Here is a 21,175-nt window from a genome sequence, read left to right on the forward strand (position 1 = left end):
AAAGCCTCTCCGAGGCCTGACGCCATGCCCACTGTGTCTGTCTTGTGCTCCTTCCGCCACAATATACACACACACACACACACACACAAACCCGATTCCAAAAAAGTAGGAACACTGTACAAATTGTGAGTAAAAAATGTAACCCGGTTGAGTTATGTTCTTTAGTATAGGATGTACTAGTTTGAATAAATCTAAAATAAATGGAGTTTAAGGTTAAAAAAAAAAAAGTCAAAAAATTCATTGACCAGCAAAGAAATTTTGATTTTGCTCAATGAGAGAAATACATATGGTGTAATGTTCATTTACGGTATACAGCATTTAAAATGTTAAATATTTGTTGGGTAATAATATATGTGAAAATGTTTAAAAGATGCCTGTGAAAATAGTAAGAAAGAGTAACACAAATGTTTTGTGAATTTATTTTATTTCTGAAAGTTTTGTGTATGAGCCAATCACTGGAGAGGTCAAGGGTAAGAAGGACGTGAGAGACAGACGTGAGTGAGATGAACGTGAGTGAGTTTGTGCGGAGGAAAAAGACCGTTAATGTAATGCACCTGAAAATGAAAGTGTTCAACACGAACATTTACACAAGACATTAGTGGTGATAGTTCTGTTTGTTTGAGTGATAAACTCATTCGTTACGACAGACATAAGTTTAAATTGGCCAGCGACCTTAGTGTGAAAATATGAGACCGTGTGAAAATATGAGACCGACGATGATCAAAGACTTTCCTGGAGCCGGATAGCGTTGTCGAGTGATGGACTTTGCTGAGATCGTCAACTGTGTGAACCTTCTCTTCAACCGTCTTCTCATCATCACGAATCCTCTCGTCCTGTCTTCTGCTGCTGACGCCCTGCTGCTACACCGATTCTGTGCACGTGAGGTTACATTCACATTGAAGAAAGGTACAATTTGTTTATTTTGGCCTGCATGGTGAAACAGCCATTGGGTTTAAGGCTACAACGTACCCGAGCTACATTCAGGCCTGCATCATTTGAACACTTGAAGGGTATTTCATTTTAAGATAGGCTTTTGCCGGCTATTTTATTTTCTTGGGCCCTTATGTGTTTAATGTGAATTTAAATGCATCTGTGATGTGAAAAAGTGAGTTTGACCAGACATATTTAATTTCTGACATTTCTGACTTTTCTAAGTAAATGTTATATATTTTTTAAAACCTTTGTGGTTACTGACTCTTTTGATATTTTAAGTTAATAAAAAAAAATAGTAAAATTTGGGTTAAATGTGAAACTGTTTATAGGAGAAGAGTAATTCCAAGACTTAATTTCCTGATAAAGTGTAAATATTACTGCTTAAATTGTGATTTAAAGTGGAATAGTATTTCATTTCAAAAAAAGATAGTAATCACACACAAGTTAGATACTCATACATTTATTTGTGAAACATCACTTATTTGATTTGAAAGATATTTAAAGAACTTAGGATAGCCACCTCTCATCATAGTTTACCACTATGATGAGAGGCGCTACATAAAATGGAGGCACCGCTGGGATAATTAGTGTGGGTTTCTTGTTTTTTTTTTGTTTTGTTTTTTACATTTTACATTGAAATTAGCATTTTTAAGCTTTAAATTGTGCTACTTGATAAGTTAAGATGGAATGTATGAAAGAGATTGTATCAGAATTAAAAGGATGGTGCCATGGCGAGGCATTAGACGAGGGTCATGCAGTCCTGGTGCTCATTCAAGAAGATGTAGACACACATACAATAGAAGAGACAATGCAAACTGTGAAGTGTTTGTTACGTGTGCGAGTCCGAGGCCGAACTTTCAACAGTCAACTAAACCAATACCTGGTCTTGTGTGAATGTAAGGAAGTAGTAAAAAGCTAAATTGTTCCTATTGAAGTGTTTCCTGTTGATGGTGGAGGGCCGTGGCCTGTTATTATAGCAGATGCAGCTACCCCAGCCAGTACACAAGCTGGTATGTCCAAAACGCAACAAGCTCCAAGTAAACATGTTGAAGACCTTCGCACATTGTTACCTGAAAATGAAGCTGCTGCCAAGTCAACCGAAGCCATCCTGCGAGCTGTAAGTGATTTACTTGACAAGACATCCAAGTCCTCCAGTGAGCATGGAAGCTATCGCCGCCTACGAACTTTCTCTGGATTGTTGCCCACCCCTGCTGGATAAGAGCAGTTCGACCACTGGTTGGGTCAAGCACGGCTCATGGTGGAAGATTGTGACTGCTCTCACAAAGAGAAGAGGCGGAGATTAATGGAAAGTCTCAGAGGCCTGGCGCTTGACATAGTAAAATCAGCACGAGATAGTGATCCTGATGTAGGCCCTGAAGACTGCTTAGAGGCCCTGGAGCATGCTTTTGGTACAGCAGAGTCAGAAGAAGAGTTGTATTTTGCGTTTCGTTTACTGCAATAACAACCAGGTGAGAAGCTGTCTGACTTCCTCAGACGTCTAGAACAGTCGTTGAATAGGGTGGTGCAGAGAGATGGACTTCAACTTGGATGTGCAGATAGAGCAAGACTTATCCAATTGTTACATCGTGCGATAGCCTCTGATCTGATGTTAGATAACCTTCGTTTGAGAGAGAGGAGAGCAAAGCCCCCAACCTTTCTCCAGCTGTTAAAGGAGATACGCACCGAAGAGGAATATGAGGCCTCACGAAAGAAGATTACTCCTGTCATACAAGGTGGAAATGTAAGGCACAATGCTGATGTGAAACAGATGGAAATTCAGAACTTGAAGTCTGAGATCAAAGAACTTAAAGCCTTGGTTGCTGCTATCGTGACTAAGCCCACCCATGATACTACAATAAGCAGTGAGAAAATTCCTCCAAATGTAGTGTGCAATGAGTGCAGTTCTGACGGTGAGGTGGCAGCTTTGAAAAAACAAATGAAGCGCTTGCAACAGAAAGTAACAAATAAAGTAACTGAACCTCAAGCAGCCATTGCAGCTGTGAATACCTCAAAACCAGTAGCCAGTTCCCCACAACGATCATTCAAAGTATCAGAGGAACACTTCTGTTATCGATGTGGAGAGAATGGGCATTTCGCAAGGAATTGCCAAAGCCCAGAAAACCAGGCTAAAGTTATCAACAGACTTATCCACTTATCGAGCTAAATAAACCTGTTGCTCAAGAAATCCTGATGATAGATTCTTCACCAACAGCTGCCTTACCTGCTGATGTAATTTTTCATCCCATGGTTGTGCCTAGTGGGGCATTGGATGTCAACAGTTTGAGAATATTAGTAAAAAATGACTCTTCAAGAGAAACTTGCATACCTGTGGGAACAATGATTGGATGTGTGTACCACGTTGATTCACTTGCGACGATTCCCCCTAAGGAGACTGCTTCCTCTGACTTTGATGAGAGCATGATCAACTTTGGAGACTCTCCTATCTCAGAGCAATGGAAGAACAGATTATGCAAGAAACTGGTTCAGAAGTCTCATGTATTCTCAATGCACGAGTGGGACGTGGGATTAGCAAGAGGAGTGGAGCACAGAATTCGTCTCTCTGATTCCCGGCCTTTCCGTCAACGATCATGCCGGCTAGCCCCTGCAGGTATCGAAGATGTGAGAAAGCATTTACAAGAACTGCTGCAGGCAGGGATCATAACAGAGTTGCGAAGCCCCTATGCATCCCCTATAGTTGTAGTCAGAAAGAAGACTGGGGCTATTAGGATGTGGATAGATTACCGACTGTTGAATAGCCGCACCATACCCGACCAGTACACAACACATTCAGAAGATGCGCTGAATGCATTAACCGGGAGTCGGTGGTTTTCTGTACTGGATTTGCGCTCCGGCTACTATCAGATAGCTATGTCCGAAGAAGACAAAGAGAAGACGGCATTCATTTGCCCGCTAGGGTTTTTCCAATTTGAACGAATGCCTCAAGGCATTACTGGGGCACCAGCCACATTTCAAAAGTTAATGGAAAAGGCAGTTGGTGACATGAACCTCTTACAAGTGCTGGTGTACCTGGACAATGTGATAGTGTTTGGAAAAACTCTTGAGGAACATGAAGAGAGACTGCTCAAGGTCCTAGATCGTCTCGGTAAAGTTGGGCTGAAACCTTCAGTGGACAAGTGCCAGATCTGTCTGCCAAGGGTCAAGAATCTGGGGCATATCGTGTCTGCAGATGGAGTTGCCCTAGATCCAAACAAGATTGAGGCCGTCGCTGCATGGCCTATGCCAACAAACCTGAAGACGTTACAATCATTCCTAGGATTTTGTGGTTATTATCACAGATTCATTCAGAACTATTCTGAATTTGTTAGACCGTTGACTGAACTCACAAAGGGATATGCTCCAACTCAGAAGAGAAAGAAGTATACCCAAGATGTGAACAAAGTTTACTTGAAAGAATCAGAGCCATTCGGGAAAAGATGGGACCAATCCTGCACAGATGCGTTTCATCACATAATTCACTGTCTGACACATGCACCTGTCCTGGCATTTGCCAATCCACAACAGCCATACATCCTGCATGTGGATGCCAGCTTGAAGGGTCTTGGTGCTGTTCTTTACCAAGAACATCCTGAAGGTCTGAGACCAGTGGCCTTTGCAAGCAGAAAAAAGTCAGCTCTGCTGAGAGAAATTACCCCATACATCAGCTGGAATTTTTGTCACTCAAGTGGGCAGTAGTCGACAAATTCCACGACTATTTGTATGGGGCAAGATTCACTGTACGTACTGACAACAACCCTCTTACGTACTGTACATGCTGACCACAGCCAAGCTCAATGCGGTGGGGCATCAGTGGCTAGCTGCTTTATCGACGTATGAGTTTGATGTGCAGTATCCTGACCTGTTGTCAAGGAACATGCCAGAGGAGGACGACAATGGCTGGGTGACTATACCTCAGTCTGGTGTGAAAACCATCTGCCAAAGAATCTGCATCTCAGAGAATGCATCTCAGTATGCCAGTCTGTGTTGCTCAACTTGGAGCATCTCCCCACTGTGTTCCTGACCTGTATGCATTTCCTACACACATGGAGTTAAAGTCCCTGGAACTTTAACCATCTAAGTCATCAAGCATGGGCGTTGGCAAGAGGAGGGGACCATGAGTCTTGAGTGGTCCAGATTGAAAAAGGAAGCAGGAAAGCTGGCAATGAAAAATGGATTACTGTACCGGCACAGCAAGAAACCATCCGGAGAGGTGATCAGTCAACTACTCCTGCCGAGAGAGTTTCGGGAGATTGTTATGAAGGCCATGCATGATGACCTGGGGCACCTGGGACAGGAAAGAACTCTTGACCTGCTCCGAAGTAGATTTTTTTGGCCTAGGATGTCGATGCAGGTGGAAGAATACATCAAGAACTGTGGGGAGTGTGTCACTCATAAGACCCCTATACAGAGAGCTGCTCCGTTGCACCAGATTGTAAGCCTTGGGCCTATGGATTTAGTGTGCATGGACTTTCTTTCCACGGAGCCTGACTCCAAAGGCGTAAGTAACGTGTTAGTTGTAACAGATCATTTCACTCGGTATGCTCAGGCTTTCCCAACTAAAAGCCAGAAGGCCCATGTTGTGGCAAAGGTCTTAATTGAGAAATATTTCATACATTATGGACTGCCTTCCAGGATCCATTCTGATCAAGGAAGAGATTTATGAGAGTCGTTTGATCCGAGAACTGTTGACCTTGATGGGGATACGCAAGTCACGGACAACGGCGTATCATCCGCAAGGAGACCCGCAGCCAGAAAGGTTTAACCGAACTCTTTTCTCCATGTTAAGTACATTGGGAAGGGAGAAAAAGCGTACTTGGAGTCAACATGTGCCTCACTTGGTCCCTGCATACAACAGCACCAAGTGTGATGCCACAGGGTACTCTCCTTACCTTCTGATGTTTGGCAGAGAGGCTAGACGTCCTGTTGACTTGTGCTTCAGAACGTCCCCAGATGGCATAGAAGAGACGTCTTGCACTCAATATGTCACAAAGCTTAAGGAAGACTTGAAGCAAGCCTTCAAGTTAGCCTCTGATGCTGCAGACAAACGGCACCAGCGAAACAAGAGGTTGTATGATCGTAGAGTTAGTTTTCAGTCCATAGAGATCAGCGACAGAGTACTGCTCCGGAATCTAGGTCTGAGAGGCAAGCACAAACTGGAAAGCAAGTGGAGTCCTTATCCATATGTTGTCATTGTAAAGATGCCAAACCTACCTGTGTTCAAGATCAAACGGGAGGATGGAAGGCTAGGGTCAAAGACAATATACAGGGACCACCTTCTTCCGATTGGACAGATGGTGAGAATGCCATGCACTGACCAGGATGCTCAACCACCTACAAAACCCAAGACCAGAGCAGACACTCATAAGAGAAATCAAAGGGACTCAAGGCAAGAGACTCAAGAGTTACAGGAATTTTCTGACTCATCCTCTGACATGGAGTTTTATATCCCTCACTGCGTCAATTGGAGAGAGCCTGTCCAACGGGTGCGAAATACTTCCAGGCCAGTAGTTGAAGTAGAAGACGACCCTGAAACAGAACATGAAAATGACCCTGTAGCTGAACATGTTCATGAAATGGATTCAGACCCAGAAGAGGTTGATAACAACTGGGACCCAGAGTCTGAAGATGAGGAGTGTGATCCAAAAGTAGCTCTGGAAGAGACAAGTGAAGCTGGATCAGAGTCTGAAGAAGAGGTATCTGAGGTCCAGGAGAACAGAAGGCAGCCCAGCTCTGAGCCTAGACCTAAGAGAACGGTTAAACCAGCTATCAGACTTGCCTATGATAAGCCTGGTAAATCCAGAGATGAGCCTTTGACCATAGTACACATAGGGATAGTCATTAAAATAGGAAATCACTATACACATTAGTTATTATGCCCTTAGGACTCCTTTGTTAGTTTATTAGTGTCTGGTGAGGACACACAGACATTTAAAAGGGGGAGGGTGTGACCCGGTTGAAATATGTTCTTTAGTATAGGATGTACTAGATTGAATATATAATTTCATATTTTAATAAATATAGTTTAAGGTTAAAAAAAAAAGTTAAATTCATTGACCAGCAAAGAAATTTTGATTTTGCTCAATGAGAGAAATGCATATGGTGTAATGTTCATTTACGGTATACAGCATTTAAAATGTAAAATATTTGTTGGGTAATAATATATGTGAAAATGTTTAAAAGATACCTGTGAAAATAGTAAGAAAGAGTTACACAAATGTTTTGTGAATTTTTATTTCTGAAATTTTGTGTATGAGCCAATCACTGGAGAGGTCAAGGGTAAGAAGGACGTGAGAGACAGACGTGAGTGAGTTTGTGCGGAGGAAAAAGACCGTTAATGTAATGCACCTGAAAATGAAAGTGTTCAACACGAACATTTACACAAGACATTAGTGGTGATAGTTCTGTTTGTTTGAGAGATAAACTCATTCGTTACGACAGACATAAATTTAAATTAGCCGCTGATTTAGTGGTTAGTGTTTTGCATGGACTTTGCTGGTAAGCTAGCGGCCAGCAACCTTAATTAGTTAAGCCTTTGTGAAAATATGAGATCGACGATGATCAAAGACTTTTCTGGAGCCGGATAGCGCTGTTGAATGATGGACTTGGCTGAGATCGTCAACCGTGTGAACCTTCTCTTCAATCGCCTTCTCATCATCACGAATCCTCTCGTCCTGTCTTCTGCTGCTGACGCCCTGCTGCTACACCGATTCTGTGCACGTGAGGTTACATTCACATTGAAGCAGGCCCGGTTCTACGGGGGTGCTTGAGGGTGCTAAGCACCCTCAAATAAAAGTGAAAGCACCCTCAGATGAAAAATTATTAATAGCACACTTAAACGAGATTTTGCCGAAAATAAAACACCGACGGATTTCACACTCTTGCCTATAATAGGATAGCCTACACAAAATAAATAAATTAATAAAATTAAACAAATATATATATATTAAATATATTATTTCGTTATGCTTTCATGTTCAATGCATTGTAGTTGTCCTTTCGTGATCGCAATACGCAAAATGTGAAGCTGTCTCTTTAATTGCCCACTTTGCTTGCGTGCGTGCTTCCAAGACACGCTGTGTTCTGTGACCTTTTTTTTCCACTGCCCAGGGACAAGCATGTGAAGAGTCAGTGGCTAGAGTTCATATTTACTGACACAGAAGTTTAGCCCGAACCTCGTGTCATTTTAATGACGTTTCTCCAACATAATGTTCTCCAACATAAATGCTTTCAAGTCTGGATTCGCAAGCCATTTGAAGGAAGGTTACAGTACTGAATTTATTTGGATTAGCTTCTTCCTCCTCCTCCGAATCACAACCTGTAAGTATTATTATTAATAATTGTAGCATGCTCAATAAGTATTTTGTGCAACGTTATGTGTGTTGTGTAACGTTAAGCTAGCGCAGCTTCTTGGTCTTTTGCTGTCAATTGTTTTGAACTGCTGGTCGTTGTTATTGGAGTTGTCATAAAGAATATAGCAGCAATACCTTGGTGTAATAACGTAACTGCAGCAGTGCTTTATCAATATGTTTATGCATAACGCTTACAATGAATGATTGATTGGGTGTTGATGTGTTGTCATGGTTGTCATATTGTACAGACCCGGCAGTCAGCGCTAGTGCATTATGGGTAATTGTTTGTTGGGAGTTGATTTATGCGTTATTACAGCAATATGGTTGGGGTTTGTGTTAGTAAAGTTACATGTGTTTATGTTCAAGTTAGGTTGGATGTTCTTGGTACATTTTCTGCCTTGTTATGTAAAAATGTGTCTCTCACCGTCATGGAGAGAGATGTGTGTAAGGCAGTGACTTTTGGCCATTCAAGGAGTGTTCAATTGAAGTTGAAGCCGGTTACAACAAGGGTATCACCACAGTGTAGTTAGGCTATGTGTGGCATGTTTTAATGTTTTGCAAAGTGTAGATTGCTGCTTGTTTACATGCTATTCTATAATTTACTGCCAGATCGTATATTGTTTAACATAACAGCAATTACAGTAGTATTGTTGTATACAACATCCCCAATTTTGAGATACTATGTTTCAGACTGATGACTGTGCTATTTCCTACGATTATGTAAGGAGCACCCTCACTATATTCAGAAGCACCCTCAGTGATTTGGTTCTAGAACCGGGCCTGCATTGAAGAAAGGTAAAATTTGTTTGTTTTGGCCTGCATGGTGAAACAGCCATTGGGTTTAAGGCTACAACGTACCCGAGCTACATTCAGGCCTGCATCATTTGAACACTTGAAGGGTATTTCATTTTAAGATCGGCTTTTGCCGGCTATTTTATTTTCTTGGGCCCTTATGTGTTTAATGTGAATTTAAATGCATCTGTGATGTGGAAAGTGAGTTTGACCAGACATATTTAATTTCTGACATTCTTTTCTAAGTAAATCTGATATATTTTTTAAAACCTTTGTGGTTACTGACTCTTTTGATATTTTAAGTTAATTAAGAAAAAGAGTAAAATTTGGGTTAAATGTGAAATTGTTTATAGAAGAGTAATTCCAAGACTTTTAATTTCCTGTTAAAGTGTAAATATTACTGCTTAAATTGTGATTTAAAGGGGAATAGTATTTCATTTAAAAATATAGTAATCACACACAAGTTAGATACTCATACATTTATTTATGAAACCTCAATTATTTGATTTGAAAGATATTTAAAGAACTCAGGATAGCCACCTATCATCATAGTTTACCACGCTAGAGACGCTAGAAAAAGGAATGGAATAATTTACAAATCTCATAAAATTCTATTTTATTCAAAATAGAATATAGATAAGATATCAAATGTTGAAAGTGAGACATTTTGAATGTCATGCCAAATATTGGCTCTTTTTGGATTTCATGAGAGCTACACATTCCCAAAAAGTTGGGACAGGTATCAATACGAGGCCGGAAAAGTTAAATGTACATATAAGGAACAGCTAGAAGACCAATTTGCATCTAATTAGGTCAATTGGCAACATGATTGGGTATAAAAAGAGCCTCTTAGAGTGGCAGTGTTTCTCAGAAGTCAAGATGGTCAGAGGATCACCAATTCCCCCAATGCTGTGGCGAAAAATAATGGAGCAATATCAGAAAGGAGTTTTTCAGAGAAAAATTGCAAACAGTTTGAAGTTATCATCATCTACAGTGCATAACATCATCCAAAGATTCAGAGAATCTGGAACAATCTCTGTGCATAAGGGTCAAGGCCAGGAAACCATACTGGATATAGGTCAAAAAAGAAGCCATATCTAAACATGATCCAGAAGCGCAGTCATTTTCTCTGGGCCAAAGCTCATTTAAAATGGACTGTGGCAAAGTGGAAAACTGTTCTGTGGTCAGACGAATAAAGATTCAAAAGTTCTTTTTGTAAAACTGGGACGCCATGTCATCCGGACTAAAGAGGACAAGGACAACCCAAGTTGTCATTAGCGTTTAGTTCAGAAGCCTGCATCTCTGATGGTATGGGGTTGCATGAGTCCGTGTGGCATGGGCAGCTTACACATCTGGAAAGGCACCATCAATGCTGAAAGGTATATCCTAGTTCTAGAACAACATATGCTCCCATCCAGACGTTGTCTCTTTCAGGGAAGACCTTGCATTTTCCAACATGACAATGCCAGACCACATACTGCATCAATTACAACATCATGACTGGGTAGAAGAAGGATCTGGGTACTGAAATGGCCAGCCTGCAGTCCAGATCTTTCAGCCATAGAAAACATTTGGCGCATCATAAAGAGGAAGATGCGACAAAGAAGACCTAAGACAGTTGAGCAACTAGAAACCTATATTAGACAAGAATGGGACAACATTCATATTCCTAAGCTTGAGCAACTTGTCTTCCAGACTTTTGCAGACTGTTATAAAATGAAGAGGGGATGCCACACAGTGGTAAACATGGCCTTGTCCCAACTTTTTTGAGATGTGTTGATGCCATGAAATTTAAAATCAACTTATTTTTCACTTAAAATGGTACATTTTCTCAGTTTAAGCATTTGATATGCCATCTATGTTGCATTCAGAATAAAATATTGAAATTTGAAACTTCCACATCATTGCATTCTGTTTTATTTTTTTCACAATATGTATAGTGTACCAACTTTTTTGGAATCAGGTTTGTGTATATATATATATATTAGGGGTGTAACGATACGCGTATTCGTATTGAACCGTTCGGTACGAGGCTTTCGGTTCGTTGGACTAATTAATTATATTTGGAAAATAAAAAAAATTGTGAAATATAATTATATGCGTTCAACAAGGTAGCCCAATAACCCAAACGACGTAACAGGCAATGCCCCTGACACCCCCGAAGAAGAAAAAAACACCAACTCATGTTAGGCTACTCAGTCAGGCGCTTGCTCACTCAGTAATAAACGCTGAAGGCTCATTGCAAAATGGCCAATGCGTTTAACTTACAGGGAATCCAAAGTGCACCCAAACACCAGACCTGTTGGTTATTGGAGGATCTTCTATTTCTGGTCTGTTAAACGCATTAGCGATTTTGCAACGAGCCTTCAGCGCGTACTGAGTGAGCGAGCGGGGCCTTTCACACAGGACGCGGTATGCGTGGCGCAGCGCTGCGCTGCTCTATAAAACCCATTCATCTCAATGGCTTGCTCCGCGCAAGGACGTTTTGTTGCTGCGTCGACCAAAGCGCCAGCGCAGCGGTGCGCATCATTTGCGTGCTTGCGCGCACGCCGCGGTCAAAGTTCAAAATAGTTCAACTTTTGCCGCTGCGCTCTGTGACGATTACCAGCGCGACCAATAGGATCCAAAACAAGCACGGAAATCAAAATGAATGAACGGCTAGTACAGTACTATGTGTGTCAGAATTTCCTGAGCTGTACGATACAAGTTTGAGGTAGTATAGGGACATCGTCAGGAAAGCTGTGTCATGGAGACATATCTCCATTCAAGGAACAACAGACTATGATAGAGCTCCCGCTAAAAGTTTTTAAAACTCCGCCTACGCCATAGCGCAACGCAGCGCAAATCGCGTTGTATCTGAAGGGCCGCGCATACCGCGTCCTCTGTGAAAGGCCCATTACTCTGTAGTGGAAAACGTAGGTTTTAAGAACATGCTTAATGTAATTGAGCCCCGTTACAATATTCCTTCACGAGCCCATTATAGACAGACCGTAATTCCTGCTTTGTTCCAAAAAACATAAGCCCTATAGAGGACCAATTGAGTAAAAACACACTCAATATAAAGAGTTATAGAGTTCCATATAAAAAGTTACATCTTTGTATTTGTTCATAACTACTACAATAATATAACATTTTCATTTTTTTTTTATAAGGGGCTGTTTTTGTTTTATACAGTATGCTGCTAAGAAAACACTATAGAAGATGGGTAAAGAATAGCTCCATCATTGTTCAATGTAAAAAAAAAAAAAAAAACATTGTTAGTTTTAATAAATAAAACATTTTTTAAAAATCAAGGAAATTTATCTGCCAATTTTTTCTTTTTGCTGTATCTAAAACGTACCGAACCGTACCGTACCGAACCGTGACACCAGTGTTTCGTATCGAACCGAACCGTGAATTTTGTGAACCGTTACACCCCTAATATATATATATATATATATATATATATTACCTTAATTTAAAGTGTTGTTTTATGGTTTTAGTTTTAGTTAATAACTGTAATAACCCTGTTATTATCAGTCCTGTGTTCCCGTGTCTTGTGTTTTTTTTCCCATGTTCTCCCCATTACCTAGTTTCTCCCTTGTGTCAGTTATGTTTATTTGTTTCAGCTGGTTCCTGTTAATTTCCTTGATTAGTCCCATTACTTAAGCCCTATGTCTTCCATGTCTAGCTTCCGGTATTGTTCATCAATCCCTCATTCTACTTGTGTGTTCCTGCCTGTTCCATGTGCTCCTGTATCTGGATAAATAAAGAATGAATATTAATCCACTACATCTCTGCACTCCTTTGTCTCCTCCACAGTAGAAGCACTGTGACCGTTACGTTAGAAACAGACCCAAACTTCAGTTATGATTCACTGAAAATCTTTGTCACTGCTGTAATTTTAAATCTCATTTGCACATCATCGTTTATAAAACTTGGGCAGTCCATTCTATTACGACACATTAATTTAGTAACATGACTACATAAATCTGATAAACAGGCCCAAAGTCCGCATGTCATAGAAGTGTGTCTGTTTTGTTTTTTATTTGTGAATGCAACTTTATTTTGAGTCTATATGAATTTGAGTTTGTGCATTGTAATTTTAGATTGATTTATCTTTTATTTGTCTTTTCTTTGTTTCTGTATTTGTGATTGGATCATTCTGTTATTTCAGGTCTGGGTTTCGCCAGTCAGATCATGATCTTACACAGTTGTGTGTATTATATTGTTATTCTGGCCTGGGCATTTTTCTACCTGTGCAGCAGCTTCCAGACGCCGCTTCCCTGGTCGCACTGCAACAACACGTGGAATACAGGTGTGATCCCATTCATACATACCTCACGATCCCAGTGTGTCCCTACAGATCTAGGCCATTCCTCCAGTGTGTCAGTGCTCTCACATCATCCATGTGCTCATGCAAGTTTAGAGGGCCAAGATTTAGGGTGAATTTTGGCACAGTTCATTTCCATTATCCAAGCATCTTGTGTGTGTGTGTGTGTGTGTGTGTGTGTGTGTGTGTGTGTGTGTGTGTGTGAATTTATGAAAACTTATGTGCACATTGTATACTAACATTTCAGCTTTTTTGAGTGGGTGGGGGCTGATATCTTAATCAGAGAAAAATATACAGGTGCTTCTCAATAAATTAGAATGTCAAGAAAAAGTTCATTTATTTCAGTAATTCAACAAAGATTGTGAAACTCATGTATTAAATTCAATGCACACAGACTGAAGTAGTTTAAGTCTTTGGTTCTTTTAATTGTGATGATTTTGGCTCACATTTAACAAAAACCCACCAACTCATCTCAATTAATTAGAATATGATGACATGTCAATCAGCTAATCAACTCAAAACACCTCCAAAGGTTTCTTGGGCCTTCAAAATGGTCTCTGACAATCATTAACATCCTTCACAAGAAGGGTAAGTCACAAAAATGAATTGCCAATGAGCTGGCTGTTCACAGAGTGCTGTATCCAAGCATGTTAACAGAAAGTTGAGTGGAATGAAAAAATGTGAAAGAAAAATATGCAAAAAATGCACAGAGATAACCGCAGCCTTATGAGAATTGTCAAGCAAACTGGATTCAAGAATTTTAGAGAACTTCACAAGGAATGTACTGAGGCTGGGGTCAAGGTATCAAGAGCCACCACACACAGAAGTGTCAAGGAATTTGGCTACATTTGTCATATTCCTCCTGTTAAGCCACTCCTGTACCAAAGACAACGTCAGAGGCATCTTACCTGGGTTAAGGAGAAGAAGAACTGGACTGTTGCCCAGTGGTCCAAAGTTTTTTCAGATGATAGCAAGTTTTGTATTTCATTTGGAAACCATGGTCATAGAGTCTGGAGGGAGTGTGGAGAAGCTCATAGCCCAAGTTGCTTGAAGTCCAGTGTTAAGTTTCCACAGTCTGTGATGATTGGGGTGGAATGTCATCAGCTGGTGTTGGTCAATTGAATTTTTGATAACCAAAGTCAATGCACCTGTTTACCAAGAAATCTTGGAGCACTTCATACTTCCTTCTGCTGACCAGCTTTTTGAAGATGCTGATTTCATTTTCCAGCAGTATTTGGCACCTAGCCACACTGCCAAAAACACCAAAAGTTGGTTAAATGACCATGGTGTTTGGTGTGCTTGACTGGCCAGCAAACTCACCAGACCTGAACCCCATAGGGAATCGATCACCGTTGATCACCTGAAGATCCATGCTGGTTAAAAATGTGTCTGAGGGTGCTCCGCCTTGCTCTGATGTCATGCCGACATTAATTCAAAATTCAACTGAGCTGACCAAAAGCACGATGACCAAATTAGTTGCTGATGACACAGCTTAATCCTCATCGTTTCAAACACCCATGTTGTTGCATTCTCTTCAATTTTTTTTTTTTTTATCTTATATCACCTGAGCAACAGAACTGAAATTATATCATCAACATGAGTGTGAATAATGCAATATCCACCTTGATCTCGTAGGTGTCAGTTCTACTTCGAAAGGTCAGAACTGTCCATCTTGTCTGCACTTATTTCACTTCTCCCCTCACTACAGCCATAACCATCTTGGCAGCGCATCACTGTGTGTCACTCCTGGATTATAAAAAATTGGCAAAACGGTGGTATGTGTGTGGAACTGGTTGCTGAAACCCACTGATACCCACCTAGCTCAACAGTGGTGACAGCAGAGGCAATGCACCTGTCACTCAAGTTGCTACACCCCTAATTAAACAGAACTTTAAGGCTTAATATTATTTAAACATATTAGTTATAAAAAACTAAATGAGCTATAGAAACCAAAACCCCTTTTTGTGCCAGGCTGTAAACATTTTTTTTTTTGCTGTAAATTTGGACATTTTAACCTTGGGGGTCTGTGGGATTGACTCCCTTTTGTAGCCAGTCTCTAGCAGCCAGTTAATGAATTACAGTTTAAGTCACTTCCATGTTGGTTTCTGTAGTAGTTAATACTGTACGGTAATTATAGTATCAGTACTAGAGTAAATACGGTAAGGGGGATGGTGACTTTCCCCGGAACTTATCTGTATCAGTGAAGTACTACGAAGTAAACAGCACTCACCTTGGCTCTGTCTCTGCGTGTGTTATTGTTCCTCTGCAAATATTACAGTGGCGACGAGGATATAGAGTTAATGGATCCACATGAGGAAGGATATTGAAGATATCTGACGAGTGAAACTCAGTATAAAGGCAACATTCCGCCTGTTTTCGGGTTCGGAGGAAACCGAGACTGCTAGATACTCAAACGGCTAGGACAGGGACAGCGCATGAAACTGCATGAGCGCCCTCCTGTGGTGAGTGGAGGTAACTGAAAACAAAAACTGTGTCTTGCAAGACGAAGCAAGTTATAAATGAAAAGTGGAGATTAACAGAAGGAGCCATAGGAAGAAGTGTGCTGGAAGAGGGAAATTGTAAAGAAATTAAATAAAGAAAACACCTGAAGAGATGGCATTGATAGGAAGAGTTCCAGAATTTGAAAGTAAGAAAGAAGATTTTGATTCATATTTAGAACGATTTAAAAGATGGCTGTCAGCAAATGAGATTGATCCTGGGAAGAAAGCAGATGTGTTTCTGAGTGTCTTGGGTCCCACTGAATATGGACTGTTGAAAAATTTGATTGCACCGCAGAAGGTTACAGAAGTGTCATATGACAATATCACAAGTGCCCTGTCACTGCATTTTAAGCCGAAGCCCATTTTGATTGCAGAACGATTCAGATTCTACAAAAGACAGCAAAAGCAAGATGAAACTGTGGCTGAATACATTCTGGTACTGAAGACATTAGCGAGCACTTGTGAGTTTGGACAATTTCTCAATGATGCCCTCAGAGATCAGTTTGTTTGCGGCCTCTCAGGGGAGGGATATCACAAGCGGCTATTATCTGAAAAAGATCTTACATTCAAGAAGGCCTGCGATATTGCACTTGCTCTTGAGTTGGCTTACAAAGACACTATGGAATTGAGAGAACATGCTGAAAAACCAAAAGGGGCAGTTCACAGAGTCTTTAACACTTCTGGTGACCGGCGGCATCACAAGAAGAGTAACAGTTCATTTTACAACCGGCAGGATGATGGAGGAGCTAAACAGCGCATCTCTACAGAGAAAAAACAGAAGTGCTATCGATGTGGCAAGGACAATCATCAATCAACTGAATGCTACTATCGCACCGAAACCTGCCATGGTTGTGGAAAAGTCGGACATCTAAAAAGAGTCTGCAAGAAAATAAAGCATAGGGACAAAGCTAAAATGGTGAACGCAACTGGAGTAACTGATGATTCTGATGATTGTAAAGATGATGTGCTGGACTTGTTTACGGTGTACACCGCTCAAGGAACAAAAGATGGAATTTTTGTCAAAGTTGAAGTAGCTGGGAACCCAGTGAAAATGCAAGTTGATACAGGCGCATCTGTGTCCTTGATTCCAGAGTCTCTCTATCATGACCAACTGAAGGACTGTTCTCTGCAGCCAGTAGCCATTCATCTGTCTTCATACACAGGAGAAACCATTCCTGTACTTGGGAGAATTTTAGTGCCAGTGAAGTATGAGGGATACGAGTGGAAGCTGCCACTTGTGGTGGTGAAAGGCAGTAAACCACCACTACTGGGAAGAAATTGGATGCAGAAGATAAAGCTGAACTGGGGTAAGATCTTCAGTCTTCAAGGCGGTGAGAAAAATGAACAGCTCACCCTGCAAGCAATGCTTGAAAAGCACAAAGATCTCTTCAAAGACGGATATGGGAAGATTAAAGACTTCAGAGCGAAGATTAGAGTGCAAAGTGATGCCAAGCCCATCTTCCACAAACCACGACCAGTACCTTATGTGTTGAGGGAATCAGTGGAAAAAGAGCTGGAACGCTTACAGAAGAATGGCATCATAACACAAGTGGAAAGGAGTGAATGGGCGGCACCTGTTGTCGTGGTACCCAAGAAAGACAAGGCAGTGCGACTGTGCGGTGATTACAAAGTGACCGTGAATCGATGCATACTCCCGGAAGAATATCCACTTCCAAATGCGGAGGATTTGTTTGCTACTTTGGCAGGTGGGAGAGTTTTCAGTAAGCTAGACCTGTCTTTCGCTTATCAACAACTGCAATTAGATCCAGAGTCAGAGCAATATCTTACAGTGAACACACACAAAGGCCTCTTCAGATTCCATCTCCTTGCCTATGGAGTTTCCACAGCTCCAGCAGTGTTTCAACACACAATGGATCAAATACTGAATGGGATGGAGAAGGTTGTGTGCTTTATGGATGACATTCTTGTATCAGCACCTACAAAGGATGAACACCTGGAAATTTTGAATCAAGTGATGGCAAGACTGGAAAAGTATGGTGTGAGAATCAAGCTTTCCAAATGTGCATTCCTGCAAGACTCAGTGGAGTACCTAGGGTACAGAATAGATGCACAGGGACTGCACCCAACCACAAGCAAGGTCGAGGCCATAGTAAACGCACCAGCTCCGCAAAATGTTACAGAGTTAAGATCATTTTTGGGGTTGCTTAATTACTATGGAAAATTTTTGCCAAATCTGTCCACATTGCTGCACCCACTTCACCAGCTGCTACAAGCTGAAGCACCATGGAAGTGGTCTCCACAATGTGAATATGCATTTCAGGGCTGTAAACAACGTCTTTTGAATAGCAAATGCCTTGCACACTATGATCCAGAGAAGCCTCTCAGGCTTGCTTGTGACGCCAGTCCATATGGTGTCGGAGCTGTAATTTCTCATGTGTTTCCATCCGGTGAAGAGCAACCAATTGCTTTTGCATCAAGAACTCTCTCATCTAGTGAGAAGAATTATGCTCAAATTGAGAAAGAAGCATTGAGCATAATTTTCGGTGTCAAGAAGTTCCATAAGTACTTATACGGTAGAAAGTTTGAGTTGTTGACGGACCACAAACCACTTCTGACAATTCTAGGCCCCAAATGTGCAGTTCCAACTCTCGCTGCACTTCGCATGCAACGCTGGTCTTTAATCCTGTTGGCGTACGATTATGACATTCAGTACAGACGATCCAGTGACCACGCCAATGCGGATGCATTGTCACGTCTTCCTTGTGATCATGACACGGATGACACTACAGATGAAGGCGGAGTACTCTGTGTCTCACACATTGATGAGCTGCCTGTGTCAGCAAAAGACATTGCAGAAGAGACAAGACATGACCCGGTCCTTTCCAAAGTTCTCGATCTGACATTGTCAGGTTGGCCGAAGTTTGTGCCAAATCCAGATCTTAAACCATTCTATCTGAGAAAGGATCAGTTGTCTACAGACCAGGGATGTATTCTCTGGGGGTCGAGGGTGGTTATACCACCAAAGTTCAGACGGAGACTATTGTCTGATGTACATGATGGACATCCTGGAATAACACGAATGAAGGCATTAGCCCGAAGTTTCCTGTGGTGGCCAGGACTGGATCAGGAAGTAGAGAACTTTGTAGGCCAGTGTGCTGCATGTGAGATGACACTGAACAGGCCAGCAGTAGCACCCCTCCATCCGTGGTCATGGGCTGCATCACCGTGGGAAAGAATACATGTTGATTTCGCTGAGATCAATAAGCAGCACTACTTGCTGGTAGTGGATGTCTATTCAAAGTGGCTAGAAGTTCTGCCTACACAGCAGACAACAGCTGAGAAGACTGCACACCTTCTCAGAAACCTATTTTCATCCTATGGCCTGCCAAAGGTGTTGGTGTCAGATAATGGCGCTCCATTTACATCAGTAGAGTTTGAGCAGTTCCTCAAGAATAATGGAGTCCGACATGTTCTATCACCACCCTACCATCCTGCATCCAATGGAGCAGTGGAACGAGCTGTGCAGACATTCAAGAAAGCCTGGACTCGACTGGAAGCTCAGTCTGTGTCACCCCAGCAACGGCTTGCCCGGTTCCTGTTCACATACAGAAACACTCCTCACACAGTCACTGAGCGCACCCCGGCTGAGATGTTTCTAAAGAGACTACCTCGCACTCGCCTGTCCTTATTGAAGCCAGACATATCGGAAGTAGTGCTCAAGCATCAGCTACAGCAGAAAAAGGCTCATGACAAGCGAGCAAAGCCATTCCAGATGTTCAAAAGGGGAGAGAGGGTGTTAGTTCGGGATTTCAGACATCCAAAGAAGCTGTGGGTTTCAGGAACGATTCTGCAACGAAGAGGATCTCTGACCTATGAGGTACAAGTTGATCATCGTCAAGTCAAGGTGCATGTGGATCACCTGTGTGCGTCTAAAGCTGCTTATTCACCAAGCAGAAGGGATGACGATGATTTCTTGGAGTACGCAGCAGGCTGTGGGGATCCAGTAGAAAGCACAGAGCCAGAAAATTTTGCTGCTGGTCCATCTTCGGAAGTGCAACAAGAGCGGCGCTATCCAGTAAGGCAGCGGACAGCACCAACTAGATTAAATCTCTAAGTGTTCATTTGAGATGAGTTATGAATACGGTATTCATGTTCTGAGTGCTTACTGTTAGGTTAATGAGTTTTGTATATGTGGTATAATTTTAGCACTGCATATTATGTTACAAAATAGTGATAAAAGTACAGTTATTTCTTGTTATGGGTTCAAATCTAGGGGGAAGGAGTGTAGTAGTTAATACTGTACGGTAATTATAGTATCAGTACTAGAGTAAATACGGTAAGGGGGATGGTGACTTTCCCCGGAACTTATCTGTATCAGTGAAGTACTACGAAGTAAACAGCACTCACCTTGGCTCTGTCTCTGCGTGTGTTATTGTTCCTCTGCAAATATTACAGTTTCAAGTGAGAGACTGGAAGATTGCTCCTTGCATCTCTCTAGTATTTCCTCTCCTCCTACTATAAGTGCATATCAGTGGGCAGAGCTAAAGAGGCAGTGATGTAGAAGCAGGCACTGATCTTCTCCTGTGGAGGCGATGCTTAGCCACACTATTACGTCATGAAGTGGCACATCCAAGAAAAAAAAAAGAGTTATTTTGGTTTCAATAAAAGCTATTTTTAAAATAACGAGAGAGTTTTTATCACGACTCAGAGACAGGATGCAAATGCAAGGTGGTTTAATGACAAGATAAAAATATGGTCATACAAACAGACAAAGATGCTGAAACCACAGGGGGAGAGTGGCGACGATCACAAGCTCAGATGGTGTGTGACGCAGGGACCTTGGTGGACAACAGTGATGATCCTCGGTGATCCAGTGCTGTATCTCCTGGAGAAGGTGCTTGTGATTCTGGTGCAGGGAACAAGAAGACTCGAAGAACAACGGGGAATCCACGATCCAAGACAGCCAGGAGAACAGAACGGAACACAGGGAAGAACCACAACGATCTGCAGTGTTGGGAGTAACGGTGTTTAAGTATATCGGCGTTACTAACGGAGTTTAATTTTCAGTAACGGAGTAATCTAATTCATTACTTTTCCCATCGTTGCAATGCCGTTATCTTTACTGAGAATGTAAAGTGTCGCGTTACTACAATTTGGTTGAATAAAGCACGAGGTGTATCCACTTATTACAATTTGGTTGAATAAAGCACGAGGTGTATCCACTTTGGCTAGTGGATATACATCAGCTGCCTGACACCGTTGCAAATCCAATGATGATTGGCTGGGTGAGCGGTGCCCTGCTCACGCTGTCTCACTGCACGCTCTGACAA

At 41.7% G+C, this 21,175-nt stretch overlaps 1 protein-coding gene across 1 annotated transcript in view; it reads left to right on the forward strand.

Moving 5' to 3' along the window:
* LOC132142212 (sodium- and chloride-dependent GABA transporter 2-like) overlaps positions 1-21,175 on the forward strand; it is a 51,536-nt gene that overhangs the window by 7,752 nt on the left and 22,609 nt on the right. The window contains 1 exon segment of the mRNA XM_059551896.1: positions 13,228-13,368. Coding sequence (XP_059407879.1) covers positions 13,228-13,368 — 141 coding nt within the window.

This window comes from Carassius carassius, chromosome 6 (assembly GCF_963082965.1).
Source record: "Carassius carassius chromosome 6, fCarCar2.1, whole genome shotgun sequence".
Taxonomy (NCBI): Eukaryota; Metazoa; Chordata; class Actinopteri; order Cypriniformes; family Cyprinidae; genus Carassius; species Carassius carassius.